The sequence below is a fragment of the Bos javanicus genome, chromosome 7 (genome assembly GCF_032452875.1).
Source record: "Bos javanicus breed banteng chromosome 7, ARS-OSU_banteng_1.0, whole genome shotgun sequence".
NCBI classification, from domain to species: Eukaryota; Metazoa; Chordata; class Mammalia; order Artiodactyla; family Bovidae; genus Bos; species Bos javanicus.
The window spans coordinates 110,013,304-110,028,966 of record NC_083874.1 but is presented as its reverse complement, the minus strand read 5'-3'; the positions used below and the strand labels follow the sequence as shown (position 1 = coordinate 110,028,966).

At 38.9% G+C, this 15,663-nt stretch overlaps 1 protein-coding gene across 1 annotated transcript in view; it reads right to left on the bottom strand.

Annotated features, from left to right (window-relative positions):
• The window catches only part of CAMK4 (calcium/calmodulin dependent protein kinase IV), a 269,812-nt gene that overhangs the window by 78,491 nt on the left and 175,658 nt on the right, over window positions 1-15,663 (bottom strand). Inside the window, exon 4 of the mRNA XM_061424868.1 lies at window positions 8,551-8,623. Within this exon, the coding sequence (XP_061280852.1) occupies window positions 8,551-8,623 (73 nt within the window). The remainder of the gene's footprint in view (window positions 1-8,550; window positions 8,624-15,663) is intronic.

Here is a 15,663-nt window from a genome sequence, read left to right as displayed (position 1 = left end):
CCTTCAAGCCACAATACTTTGATGTCTCCCACTCAACATTCTTCCTTAAAAGGGGATCGCTGTTAAAGCAGTCTTTCCAGCTGGGAGTCATTCCCTTGCAGCCCATACAAGAGGTTGTCACACACAAACTACATCAACATAAAGAAGAGACTGTCCTCCCAGAGACTCCATTGTGGGTGGTAGAATTGTTTGCTCAGCTTTTTCTGAATTTCAGCTTTGCAGAGCATTGAGGGTCAGAGGAACAGAATACACAGATGTGCAATATGGCATAACAGGAACAGAAAATAGCCCAAATTGCCAATTAGAGTAAGGTTTGTTTAAAACAGAAAAGGTATCATGATAATATGATAATATCTTCCCTCTCATAGCCAATGCACACCGGCTTGGAATAAGCCTTTTTAAATAAAATTAAAATGTATTACCTCACTTAAAACCATATTCCCTTATAGGTGAAATACCCATCTTTTTTTATTCCTCTTTATTCACATTAATCTTTGTAGATCATGTATATAAACAGAAACAATGCGTGCCTTTGTGCCGTTCCCACCGCATAAGGACGTTCTGGGTAGTCCTCTTATGACTACATTTTCCTTTTTTATGCTTTAAAAAAAATACTGCCACGATTAACTAGAAAAATCTTTCCTGCTCTTTCTTGAGGTTATTCGGTTCTGCTGCTCCACAGTCAGGGATTCTGTGGCTCTCATTCCTTTAGCAACTGAAATCCGACAACAGTTGTAAATGAACTTCTAAAGATTGCAATGCAAGGACATTAAGTCAGGATCAGGTCATGTCTACTCAGTAATCTTGTGTTCATGACCCTTCAGTAGGCTTCTGAATAGTGAAGACATTCATCTCAATTCTGAGGTATTTCCTTCAAAGGAAGGTAACTTAGATGTTATTTTTATTCTCTTTTTGGTGTTAAATTTTCCCAGACACAGGTACTGTGTCTCATGTTTACTTTCTAAGCTCTCCTCAGGACCAACAGCACGTGCTGTGTGGGGAACATGGTCATCCTGAGCTACAGGCTTTGGTTGGTCTCTTAAAACGTTTTTTTAGTTTTTGCTGTTGTTGTGTTATTCATCACTTGTTTTCAGCTGGAGGAGAGGCAAAAGAAGAGTACAAAAGGGAAATATGTAGGAGAAGGAAACAGAAATTGAAGAAAAAAGTCACTAGAGAAACTATGAGAAGGCAGTGAATGAAGCCTGGAGAGCAGGAGGGCAGAGGGGAGGGGAGAAGGCACCGCGATGCAGGTGACGGGGCCAGTTCAATCGGGTTCTGGTCGACGCTGCGCATCCTCTGCTCTACACGCTCCCCACTCTGGTTTACTGCTCATCCTCTCTACACCTTCACATATAAATAAGTCTTCACTAATAAATACTGACAGTGGAAGTCCAGGGGAGCTCTGCATGGCCTTAGCTGTTAGCATATTTCACTCACAACATCACAAAGCACGTCGCTTCAGATGACTTTTGTTTCTTGCTGGACATCTCCACAATCTCTTCACTGGCCTCCCTGCTTCTGGACGTCATGCTACCACAAGGAAGGGTGGTCCTGCAGTCAAAGTCCCTCAGGCCTCTTCACCCACAGAAAAATGGACCCTCTTCCACAAATCATGCAAGCCTCTCAGGATAGGCTCCCTGCCTCTCACTCAAGCCCTAGTTCTCAAGTGTGCTTTCAGTTCAGTTCAGTTCAGTCGCTCAGTCGTGTCCGACTCTTTGCGACCCCATGAATCACAGCACGCCAGGCCTCCCTGTCCATCACCAACTCCTGGAGTTCACTCAGACTCACTTCCATCGAGTCAGTGATGCCATCCAGCCATCTCATCCTCTGTCGTCCCCTTCTCCTCCTGCCCCCAATCCCTCCCAGCATCAGAGTCTTTTCCAATGAGTCAACTCTTCGCATGAGGTGGCCAAAGTACTGGAGTTTCAGCTTTAGCATCATTCCTTCCAAAGAAATCCCAGGGCTGATCTCCTTCAGAATGGACTGGTTGGATCTCCTTGCAGTCCAAAGGACTCTCAAGAGTCTTCTCCAACACCACAGCTCAAAAGCATCAATTCTTTGGCGCTCAGCCTTCTTCACAGTCCAACTCCCACATCCATACATGACCACAGGAAAAACAATAGCCTTGACTAGACGAACCTTTGTTGGCAAAGTAATGTCTCTGCTTTTTGAATATGCTATCTAGGTTGGTCATAACTTTCCTTCCAAGGAGTAAGCGTCTTTTAATTTCATGGCTGCAGTCACCATCTGCAGTGATTTTGGAGCCCAGAAAAGTAAAGTCTGACACTGTTTCCACTGTTTCCCCATCTATTTCCCATGAAGTGATGGGACCAGATGCCATGATCTTTGTTTTCTGAATGTTGAGCTTTAAGCCAACTTTTTCACTCTCCATTTTCATCTTCATCAAGAGGCTTTTTAGTTCCTCTTCACTTTCTGCCATAAGGGTGGTGTCATCTGCATATCTGAGGTTATTGATATTTCTCCTCGCAATCTTGATTCCTGCTTGTGTTTCTTCCAGTCTGGCGTTTCTCATGATGTACTCTGCATAGAAGTTAAATAAGCAGGGTGACAATATATAGCCTTGACATACTCTTTTTCCTATTTGGAACCAGTCTGTTGTTCCATGTCCAGTTCTAACTGTTGCTTCCTGATCTGCATACAAATTTCTCAAGAGGCAGATCAGGTGGTCTGGTATTCCCATCTCTTTCAGAATTTTCCACAGTTTATTGTGATCCACACAGTCAAAGTCTTTGGCATAGTCAATAAAGCAGAAATAGATGCTTTTCTGGAACTCTCTTGCTTTTTCCATGATCCAGCGGATGTTGGCAAGTTGATCTCTGGTTCCTCTGTCTTTTCGAAATCCAGCTTGAACATCAGGAAGTTCACAGTTGACATATTGCTGAAGCCTGGCTTGGAGAATTTTGAGCATTAGTTTACTAGCGTGTGAGATGAGTGCAATTGTGCGGTAGTTTGAGCATTCTTTGGCATTGCCTTTCTTTGGGATTGGAATGAAAACTGACCTTTTCCAGTCCTGTGGCCACTGCTGAGTTTTCCAAATTTGCTGGCATATTGAGTGTAGCACTTTCACAGCATCATCTTTCAGGATTTGGAATAGCTCAACTGGAATTCCATCACCTCCACTAGCTTTGTTCATAGTGATGCTTTCTAAGTTCCTCTTGACTTCACATTCCAGGATGTCTGGCTCTAGGTCAGTGATCACACCATCATGATTATCTGGGTCGTGAAGATCTTTTTTGTACAGTTCTTCTGTGTATTCTTGCCATCTCTTCTTAATATCTTCTGCTTCTGTTAGGTCCCTACCATTCCAAAGACCAGCAGTTCACACCTTTGCCTTTGGTCTATTACGATCTATAACAATTTACTGGAGAAAAGGAATATTCCTGAAATTGCCTTTTTTTTTTCATACTGGTTGCCTACCAAACAAGAATCTTTTTCTTTTAAAACCCAACACAGATATAACCTCCTCTGGCAAGATTCTTCTGATTCAGTTTCTTTCTAGATGTTTTGAATAGCTTTGCCTTCTGTAATGTCTTTGAATTTGCAAAATGCATCAGTTGGTACACATATATATTCTTACAGCTATGTGCCAATGTGTCTATATGCTCTATAAACTAGTGAACTTCTTAATCTCTGTATCCAAGATTGTGGCACATACCAGAGAATTAGCTAATGGTTGAACTGAATGACTGACATCATTCAACGTTTACAGAAGCACCAAGTCATTTAGAATGTAACAACTGACATGATGTTTTATATATAGAAATTGGAAAATTTCTAGACATGTACGTCAGAATTTATTGTGATTCACCTGGTAATCAAAGGAGAGAAGGCCACTCAGAATTTGATAAACTTTTGATATTGTTCTCATTGCCAATAATGACGTACAGAAACATTCCATACATTAGAGCAAAATACCTCCTTCCCAGGCATTATTTTTAGATCTCCATGTTCTTAATACTGAGCTATAATTTTCAGAATGTAGATTATTTTTTTGCTCCAATTTTTTTCTGATAAAATGTCCCTGCTACACCTGAGCCACTGATCTATTTTATTCTATGTTTATAAATAAAAAACATTAGAATATTAACAGAACTGTATTTCTTCTCTGATGAATATAATCTCTCAATTCTTAGAAACTACACTTACTTTTTACTGGTAAAATTCTCATTATATTTTAATGCCTTCAGCCTTGCACCAAAATCTATCCTCCAAAGTAAATATCACAGGAACTGACCAACTCAAAAACCAAAACCACCCACATTTGCTGTTCTAGTCGCTCAATGCTTATTAACTCCACAGAAGAATCTTTTTATTGACAATAAGTGGACCCAAGCAGGAACAACATTCACAAGAACAAGTGCCAGAAACAAGCTTAATGTTAGTAACCTTAAACCTCACTGTCCCTTTGAATCATACTTAATCCTGATTTAACAGTATGTGCGGGGCTTCCCATGGTGCAGTGGTAAAAATCTGCCTGCCAATGCAGGAGATGCAAGAGATGGAGGTTGGATCCCTGGGTCAGGAAGATCCCCTGGAGAAGGAAATGGCACCCCACTCCAGTATTCTTGCCTGGAGAATCCCATGGACAGAGGAGCCTGGCAGGCTGCAGTCCACGGGGTCTCACAGAGTCAGGCGCGACTAGCACAGATACACACGCACGTTGGTGTGTGCTTTACACTCAGTGAAGTTCAGTTTTTAGACAACTGCGGCACCAGAATCCCTTTGTCCAGGAGTATGCCCTTCCTGCCACGTTTACATAGATGGAAAAGTATGCAGTGTGCTCTGACACACAACCATTATTAGTATATACACAAACATTTATTCAAGAGTAAGTTCAGTGCCTCTCGCTTCAGGTAACAAGACACACAACTTAAAGCGGCAGAAATACTGAGAGGTGTCAAACAGAACTCCAAATGCATTCTCTGCCGTCTTCAGCACAGTTATGTTTCTCCTCATAATTACAAGACAGCAAAAGCAGCTCCCAGCATCACAGATAGGCTCCAAGATGACAGTGAAGAGGAGAGAAGACCTTTCCGCCCTTGGTTCTCCTTTTATTAGAGGGAAACTTTTCCAACAGTTCATGAGTAGATGGCCCCTCAGAACTCACTGGTGAGGACTGGGTCATATGCCCTTGGCAGCAAGGGAGGATGAGGAAAGGGGTTCTAGCCCTTTCCATCTTTATAAAAGTAGACTGGTTCTGTCAACAGGAATTAGAGGTCAGATGGAAGAAGGCTTAAACATGTCAAACAATGTAAAGCTGAATAACATATATATTGCCCTTTATAAACATAGATAGTAAGTTTTTAATGCTGCAGCATTTGTTTTGATTTCATTGACCTCCAGAACCATTTCACACGCATTAGTAAAGCCTATGAAAACTTTAGAGTCTATGAATAGAAATAGAAATTTTGAGAATTGATTTTTGTTTTCAAATAACTTACAGTACCATTTATTAAGGTATTGTCTCTCAACTTTAACTTTGCCTTTTACAGTCCTTTGTGAAGCTGGAACTGAGTTACCAGCCACACTCTTCCTCACTGGTTTCCTGTGTGACTCTGTGTTAGAGGGCACCAGGGAGGCAGTGGAGGCTGGAAGAGGATGAAGGCACTTGCTCCTTTTCTGAGCCTGTCCCATGCACATCTGAAACACTTCTTCACCTTGCAGGGGCAGATCCTTTGGACAGCAGCCATTGTTTCCAGTTTTCCAGCGCTCATAGAACCAATTCCGGGCCCCTCTTCAGTGATACTCGCACTGGTTGGCTAGAACACTCTTCTCCAAGGTCTGAGGAGCAGCTTCATGGGCAGGTCCTCACAGTGGGCCTGCACACAGGACTACAGAGCACCTCCTTTACACTTCTAAACTTTAATCATCCAGCCTCTTTACTGGGTTTCTCCAGTCTAAAAGGAGGTTGCATCTCAAAGCTGCTACCTCTACAATAGATCAGTTTAGTGTTCCCCTTTTGTCTTTCCAGTTCTTCAATGCTGCTGCTGCTGCTAAGTCGAGTCAGTTGTGTCCGACTCTGTGTGACCCCATAGACAGCAGCCCACCAGGCTCCCCTGTCCCTGGGATTCTCCAGGCAAGAACACTGGAGTGGGTTGCCATTTCCTTCTCCAATGCAGGAAAGTAAAGTTGCTCAGTCGTGTCCGACTCTTTAGCATTAATTCTTTATCTTAATTCTAACAGGCCAAGTTTATTTAAATTTAAATGTATTTAAATTTAAATTTATTTAAAAGAAATTTATCTCTTTTTTAGGGGAGATTACAGATTTTAAAAATTTAACAAAAGGAACTTCCACTATTTCATCCTTTTTTGCATCCTTATAATCATGTTCATTTCCTCTCTTTCTTCAATGTTCAGATACCGTATTTGTCCCATAACCTTAAAGGGTTAGATGACTTTGTTTGCAACTCTTCATGCCCATCACTATAATATTTAAAACAATTCAAACAAAAGAATCTATTTTTTTTGAGATAGCAGACATATTTAATAGTTCTTCAACCATTTCCTTTTATTTTGTTAAATTCACTGTACACTCTATATTGCAAGTTTCTCCAGGCTCCAAGTTTATGGCTTTGAAATTAATATATGCCCAAGAGAACTATGGTTAGCAAAAGAGAGAAGGCAGCATCAGGGGTGGATAAAAGAGAATGACGGTGATTTTTCTGAAAGTAGAGGAACAGTAGGATATCAGTGGTAACAAGGAAAGGACTAGAGGTTGCAGAAACAGTGAGCTACCAGAGGAGATGAAATATTCCCTGGTTATCTCTATAAGTAAATAGAAAAGAGGGCTTTAAGCTTTGGCCTTGTGCTTTATGACAGATGACATGAGGACCCGTCCCAAATGTCCAGACTGACTAGACTGTTTAACTTGAGACAATCTGGAATTTATTTCAAGAGGCTGAGTATCAAGAAGGCTTAAAGACTGCACTTAAAGACTGACTGAATGAATTCAAACCCAAAGGGGAAACATCTTTCATATTCACTGTAAAAGCTTTTAAAAATGCTATCTAAAGCTAAAAAGCAGAAGAAGCAAGATTACAGTTACACAAATAGTGTGAAATATTTGGGGCAAGAATTGAGATGCCATAGGGGCAAAGAGAAGGGTTTTAAGGTTTGTCGCCTGAGGGGTATAATTATGCTTGCAACATATTTCCCAAGAGCCTTGAGGTTTTCAACTTCTGTGGGTTCAAAAACAAGCATAGATACAGTCTTAAAAGTGTGTGATTCAGGAGAGATGTGAGCTATATCAATGATTACTTAGAGTTCCCAACTGCCTTATTTTTTATAGCTCTCTATAGCCAGGTAGCTGACAACAAACTATTTCATAAATGTCAGCTACTTCTTGCAAGTTTTAAATTGCTTCTTTCTACCTGTGAAACACTAAGAAAAATCACTTTAATTTTTTTCTCCAAATTAACCCTTATTTTCAACAATCAGAGAAAATTTGATTTTTATAAAACTTCTCTCAAAAAATTTTTGACTTGAATGTAGTAACCTGCTTCCTAAACTGAAGCTTTGTAAAGCTTTGTGAGTAGGTAAAATAATACGGTTTTTGTTTTAAATTTGTTCTGGCTTTAGGTTCAATAAAAGGATCACCAAAGTGTCCAAGGATGTACTGCTGCTGCTGCTAAGTCGCTTCAGTCGTGTTTGACTGTGCGATCCCATAGACGGCAGCCCACCAGGCTCCCCCGTCCCTGGGATTCTCCAGGCAAGAACACTGGAGTGGGTTGCCATTTCCTTCTCAAATGCAGGAAAGTGAAAAGTGAAAGTGAAGTCGCTCAGTCGTGTCCGACTCTAGCGACCCCATGGACTGCAGCCTACCAGGCTCCTCCGTCCATGGGAGGTTCTAGGCAAAAGTACTGGAGTGGGGTGCCATTACCTTCTCCAAGGATGTACTAGACACCACTGAATATATTGGAAGATTTTCACCAATTGAGTCTGTTTTATCTAGACAAATATTCCCCTACTAATTCAATACAATTAAACTCAAAATTACATTTGTGTGTGTGTGTAAATATGGGTGCATGTTTCCATCAATTTATAAAGCTTTATTCCAGTTTAAGGTGTTAACACACTTCTTCTCCCTTTCAAAAAATTGTCAGAATTTATTCTCCTAATTTACTCATTTCTTTTCTTGAAAGAAAACTCAACAATCTCTATGCTCTAAGGTCTATATTTATCTCTTTGAACCTTTTCCCACTTCCTTACTAAACAACAAAAACAAAAAAGAGAAAAACTCAAGAAATGCAGAGAGAAAAAAACAACCATAGGCACCAAAGTCTGATCTTACTCAAAACAACAGAGTGGAAATGATTCTTATAAACTTACGGCATTACATATCAGGACTGCATCTTTCAGAGTCTGAGTTAGCATCAGAAAATATAAATTTGTTCAACATTTTCTAATAAATATTTCATACAGTTTTTCTGTAAATTTTATGGTTTGTCACTGAAATATACTTCTTAAAGATGACTCTATAAAAGGAAGACATTACCAAGAGTTACACCATTGCTGTCACTTCATACTTACAGCAACTGCCTCCAAGATCTGTTTGACAGCATCTGCAGCATCTCGTTCACTATAATATCCCTTTTCCACAATCCTAAAAAAAACCATGAAATGCTTCTCAGACACATGCATTCAATTGAGCAGATGTTAAAAGAGGTTAAATTAATGTTAAAGATTTATCTAAACAATTACAGCAGGCTACCATAACACGAGGGGAAAGATTTCCATAAGTTGGCAATCTAGAAGTCTTTAGGTTTATTTACGAAAATGGAAAATATTTATTTTGCCTAGGCTTGAAGTATCCATCCTGTCGGGGACAAAAAATTATTTTCAAACTCTAAACCTATAACAAGTAGACAATATACCATGAACCATCTCATTTAATTGTCACATTGCTTCAGCAATTACTAATTCATGGCCAATGTTGCTTTGTCTATCCAATTACTTTCCCTCCCCCTCTATTATTTTAAAGCAAATATCAGACATCATATAATTTCATTCATAAATATTTAGGGAGGTATCTTTAAAATTAAAGGATCTTTTAAAATCATAACTACAATGCCATTATCATATCTATAAATGCCAATTCCTTAATATCATCAGATATGCAGTTTCAACTTTCTATTTGTTTTTAAAATTGGTTTGTTTGAATCAGTATTAAAATTAAGTCCATGCAACTGATTGGCTGATATGTCTCTTCTTCTCTTTTTATCTGCAGCTCCTCTTTTATACCCCCTTACTCTCTCTCATCTGCTTTTCTTTTCCAAATAAATGACTTGTTCCTTTTGCATAGATTTGGGCCAGGCATTTTCTTTTGAAATTAAAGTCTTTTCTTTTTTTTAAAGAATTTTCCTGAATTAGAATGTTTCATATTTATTTTCTTCCATTGCTTTGGATTTCTTCTTTGGGGTATGCAATTACACACATATAAGAGTTTTTCTACTTTATGGGCTCAAATAAACAAAATAAGGAATGAAAGAGGAGAAACAACAGCAAATACCACAGAAATACAAAGAAAAAAAAAAAAAAGAGAGAGAATACCATGAACAGTTATATGCCAACAACTTGGACAACCTAGAAGAAATGGAAGACTTTCTAGAAATAAACCGTCAAGACTAAATACGAAACAAACCTGTCAAGACTAAATCAGAAAGAAATAGACAATCTGAACAGATGAACCAGTAGTATTAAAATTGAATTTGTAATTAAAAACACTCCCAGCAAACTTAAGTCCAGGTGGGAGTGGGCTTCACAGGGTAATTCTAACAAACACATAAAAGAGAATTAATATCCATCCTTCTCAAGCTATTCCAAAAAATGTAAGAGGAGGGAAAACTCCAAAATTTAAGAGGCCACCATTACCCTGATACCAAAACCAGACAAAGATAACACAAAACAAGAAAATTATAGGCCAATATCTGATTAATGTAGATGCAAGCATTGTCAACAAAATACCAGTAACCCTAACTCAACAATGTATTGAAAGAGTCACACACTATGAGCAAGTAGGATTTATTCCAAGATGCAAGGATGGTTAAATATTTGCAAATCAATGAATGTGCTGAACCACATTAACAAAAGGAAGGATAAAAATCACATGATCATCTCAATAGATGCAGCAAAAGCATTTGACAAAATTCAACAACCATTCCTGATGAAAAATCTCATCAAACTGTGTAGAGAGGGAACACATCTCAAAATAATAAAGGCCATTTAAGACAAATCCACAGCTGGATTACAGCTGGATTACAAAATCCAACATTACATTCAACAGTGAAAAGCTAAATGCCTTTCCTCTAAAATTAGGAACAAGACAAGGATGTCCATTCTCTCTACTTTTACTTAACACAGTATTAGAAATCCTAGCCACAGAAATCTGACCAAAAAATAAATAAATAAAAGGCATCCAAAATGGGAGGGAAGAGGTAAAATGGAACTTCTTGCAGATGACATGACACTCTATATAGGAAGTCCTAAAGTCTTCACAAAAAAACTATGTAATAAATGAATTCAAGTAAGTTGCAAGATGTAAGATTAATATACAGAAATCCATTTGCTTTTCAATACACTAATAATGATCAGGACTTCCCTGGTGGCTCAGATGGTAAAGTGTCTGTCTACAATGCGGGAGACCCGGGTTCAATCCCTGGGTCAGGAAGATCTGCTGGAGAAGGACATGGCAATCCACTCCAGTACTATTGCCTGGAAAATCCCATGGACAGAGGAGCCTGGTAGGCTACAGTCCATGGGGTCGCAAAGATTCGGACACGACTGAGCAACTTCACTTCACTTAATAATGATCAGAAAGAGAAAGCAAGAAAATAATCCTGTTTAAAACTATGTCCAAAAAATAAAATACTTAGGAAGAAACTTAACCAAGGAAGTGAAAGAACTACACTTTGAAAACTAGAGAACACTGATGAAGGAAACTGAAGATACTACAAAGAAATGAAAAAATAGCCCATGTTCTGGGATTAGAAGAATAAATATTGTTAAAATTCACAAACTATGCAAAGCAATCTACAGATTTAATGCAATCCCGAAAACTACCCATGACATTTTCTACAGAACTAGAATAAAAAAAAAAAAAGAACTAGAATAAATTATCCTAAAATTTCCATGGAATCACAAAAACCCCCAAATTTACAAAACAATCTTGAGGAAAAAGTACAAAGCTGGAGGTATCATGCATCTTGACTTCAGACTATACTACAAAGCTACAGTAATCAAAACAGCACAGAGGTGGCACAAAAACAGGTACATAGATCAAGGAACAGAATAGAGACTGCAGAAATAAACCTACACACTTAAGGCCAATTAATATATGACAAAAGAGTCAAGAATACAGAGTTGAGAAAGGAGAGTCTTTTCAGTAAATGCTGCTGGGACAACTGGACAGCTACTTGTAAAAGAATGAGATTTGAACATTTCTTCACACCATTAAAAAAAAAAAAACCCTCAAAATGGATTAAAGATCTAAATATAAGACCTGAAACCATAAAACTTCTAGGAGAAAATCTAGGCAGAAAACTCTTTGACATAAATAATAGTAATATTTTTTCAGATCTGTCTCCTAAGCAAAAGAAGCAAAAGCAAAAATAAGCAAGTGGGACCTAATTAAACTTAAAAGATTTTGCATAGCAAAGAAAACCACTGACAAGATGAAAAGACAAGCTACTGAATGGGAGAAACTATTTATAAGTGATATGACCAATAAGGAATTAATGTCCAACATATATGGGCCTCCCAGATGGCACTAGTGGTAAAGAATCTGCCTACCAATTCAGGAGATGCAAAAGACTTAGGTTTGATCCCTGGTTTGGGAAGATCCCCAGGAGAAGGGAATGGCAACCCATTCCAGTATTCTTGCCTGGGAAATCCCATGGACAGAGGAGCCTGGTGGGCTACAGTTAATGGGATCACAGAGTCAGACACGACTGACAGACTGAGCACACAGGTACCCACTGACATGTGTGACAGCTCATGTGAGTCAATATCAGAAATACAGGCAACCTGATTAAAAAATGGGCAGAAGATCAAAACAGACTTTTTAAAAGATATACTAATGGCCAATAGGTACATATAAAGATGTTTAACATCACTGATGATCAGAGAAAGGCAACTCAAAACCACAGTGAGATATCTCCTCACGCCTTTTAGAAAGGCTATCATCAAAAACCCCACAAATAGCAAATGTTGGCAAGGATGTGGAAAAAAGGGAACCCTCGTACATTGTTAGTAGGAATGTAAATCAGTAGAACCATATTGGACAACAGTATAGACGTTCCTCAAAAAATTGAAAATAGAACTACCATATGATCCAGCAATTTCACTCCTGGGTATATATCCAAAGAAAAGGGAAACACTATTCAAAAAGCTACATGCACCCAGATGTTCACAGCAGCACCACTTACAATGGCCAAGACATGGAAGCAACCTTAGTGTCCATCAACAAATGATGGGTAAAGATGTGCTACATGGGCATAATGGAATATTAATCAGCTGTAAAAGGGAATAAAATCCTGCCATTTGCAACAATGGGAATGGACCCAGAGAGAATTATGCTTTGTGACATAAATCAAACAGAGAAAGACAAATACTCTATGTTATCACTTATATGTGGAATATAAAACATAAAACAAACTAGTAATGTACATAATAAGACAGAAACACATTCCAGGTAGACAGAACAAACCAGTGGTCCACGTGGGGAAAGGGGAGAAGGGAGGCCATGACAGGGGCAGGAGACCGAGACGCGGACGACCGTGTACAAAGCAGACGAGCGGCAAGGGCGCCAGCACAGCTCAGGCGGATTTCCTAACAAGGCTAAACGGATATGATCTATAGAAATGTTTACTCAGTGTGCTGTGAAACTTATACCGCAAAGCAAGTACACTTTAAAGAAAAGATTTTCTACTTTTGACTTATATTGTTTTTTTCTATGGTTTTCTTAATTTTAGTTTATTTTGCATTGTTATAATTTCCTTCCTTTTCTGGGCATATCCTCCCACCATGCTTTCACCGCCTGAAGGGACCCTATTCTACTTCTTGTTTTCTATCTTCTTATAATCATTTTGTTTTGGAATTAACTAAGCCATTGCTTTGCTGCTTATTTTTAAGGGAAATTTGTTTCTCAACCTTTTTACAGACTGACAGGTCAGGATATCTATTCCAGTGTCACAGCTCTAGACTGCATAGTTAATTTCATGAACTTTTCAAAGTCTGGACCTCATCCTTTCTAAGATCTCTTCCGTCTGGAACATCATTCCCTCACCTATCCTCTCTATTCTGATTACTGAAGTCTCTTTCCAGAAGTTTCTCCTAAATACATTTTCTCCCCCTGCCACCCTCCAAAGAGGCTTTAGATATTAATTTCAAGAGTTCATAGGGCCTTGACTGTAGCAGTCTCTTCAAACCTTACTGGGGGTGTATGCCAAAAAGCCCTTCAGTTCAGTTCACTCGCTCAGTCGTGTCTGACTCTTTGCAACCCCATGAATCACAGTATGCCAGGCCTCCCTGTCCATCACCAACTCCCAGAGTTCACTAAAACTCACATCCATCGAGTCAGTGATGCCATCCAGCCATCTCATCCTCTGTTGTCCCCTTCTCCTCCTGCCTCCAATCCCTCCCAGCATCAGAGTCTTTTCCAACGAGTCAACTCTTCGCATGAGGTGGCCAAAGTATTGGAGTTTCAGCTTCAGCATCATTTCTTCCAATGAACACCCAGGACTGATTTCCTTTAGGATGGATGTGTTGGATCTCCTTGAAGTCCAAGGGACTCTCAAGAGTCTTCTCCAACACCACAGTTCAAAAGCATCAATTCTTCGGCGCTCAGCTTTCTTCACAGTCCAACTCTCACATCCATACATGACCACTGGAAAAACCATAGCCTTGACTAGACGGACCTTTGTTGGCAAAGTAATATCTCTGCTTTTCAATATACTGTCTAGGTTGGTCATAACTTTCCTTCCAAGGAGTAAGCATCTTTTAATTTCATGGCTGCAATCACCATCTGCAGTAATTTTGGAGCGCAAAAAAATAAAGTCTGACATCTATTTCCCATGAAGTGATGGGACCAGATGCCATGATCTTCATTTTCTGAATGTTGAGCTTTAAGCCAACTTTTTCACTCTCCTCTTTGACTTTGGTCAAGAGGCTTTTTAGTTCCTCTTCACCTTCTGCCATAAGGGTGGTGTCATCTGCATATCTGAGGTTATTGATATTTCTCCCGGCAATCTTGATCCCAGCTTGTGCTTCTTCCAGCCCTTAGCTTTCTTCTTATACTGGCCCATCCTGCTCCCAATGATTTGGAGATTTGAGTGTTCTGTTCTTAGTTCTATCACATGTCCTCTTGCGTCCTCTGCCTCTTCTTCCATAAATGCTAATACCATACAGCTCTTCCAAATTGTCATTATTTTGTCCTCATTTGTTCATATTTTAGCGTCACAGAGATACTCTGTCACCTGGTTTTGCTATAGATGTTGTATGTGAGGTTTTGGTTTTTCCGTGCTAGTTTTTCGGTCTAATCTTATAGGGATATTTGGGAAGACTGAAAAACAACTTTATAGTGGTTTCTGTCTTCCCAGAATTTTAAGAGAAAATATTTTTTTTTTGATAGACTGTAGATTAACAACTTACACAAGACGTTTTCATCTCACAAAATGTTTGTGGAAAAGACATCTGAAAAAGGTCAATTCAAAACATAAAAGAGACAGAACAGCAAAAAACAATTTTAAAAACTGTTGAATTTTTGTAATTTAACATTGTAATTTTTCCTAGATGGTTAGTATCTCAAATAGTATAGTTAGTTTTCAGAAAGTACCTTCTTTTTTAATGTTGTGGCAAGAAGTTTAAGTTCTCAAAGTATCTGATGCTATATTTTGAAAATGTTTTCCAAATAGGGTATGATCAGAACAGATATGACAAAATAAAAAGATGTATTAAAAGAAGATACCTCAATGACCATAATTATTAAGATTCAGAAAAACTATATTGATGGGAAGAAATTAATTATTTTCTTCATGCAATTATTTTGAACACTGCCAAAAAAACTCATATATTTTCAAAGAATGAAACATGGACTATTCTTCCTAATTTTTTTATTTATTCATTCAGTCGCTCAGTTGTGTCTGACTCTTTTTGACTCCATGAATTGCAGCACGCCAGGCCTCCCTGTCCATCACCAACTCCTGGAGTTCACCCAAACCCACGTCCATCGAGTTGGTGATGCCATCCAGCCGCACCATCCTCTGTCGTCCCCTTCTCCTCCTGCCCCCAATCCCTCCCAGCATCAGAGTCTTTTCCAATGAGTCAACTCTTCACATGAGGTGGCCAAAGTACTGGACTTTCAGCTTTAGCATCATTCCTTCCAAAGAAATCCCAGGGCTGATCTCCTTCAGAATGGACTGGCTGGATCTCCTTGCAGTCCGAGGGACTCTCAAGAGTCTTCTCCAATACCACAGTTCATTTATTATGAACATCACAGTTTATTTATTAGACACCTGTTACACACCAGGGTCAACTAAAATGTAAAGACAGATTACAATACTCAGGGGGTTATTATTAACTGGTCCTTAGAAATCAATTTTCACATGACATTTCCTTACAACAATATGAGTTTTTCCAATTCATGAT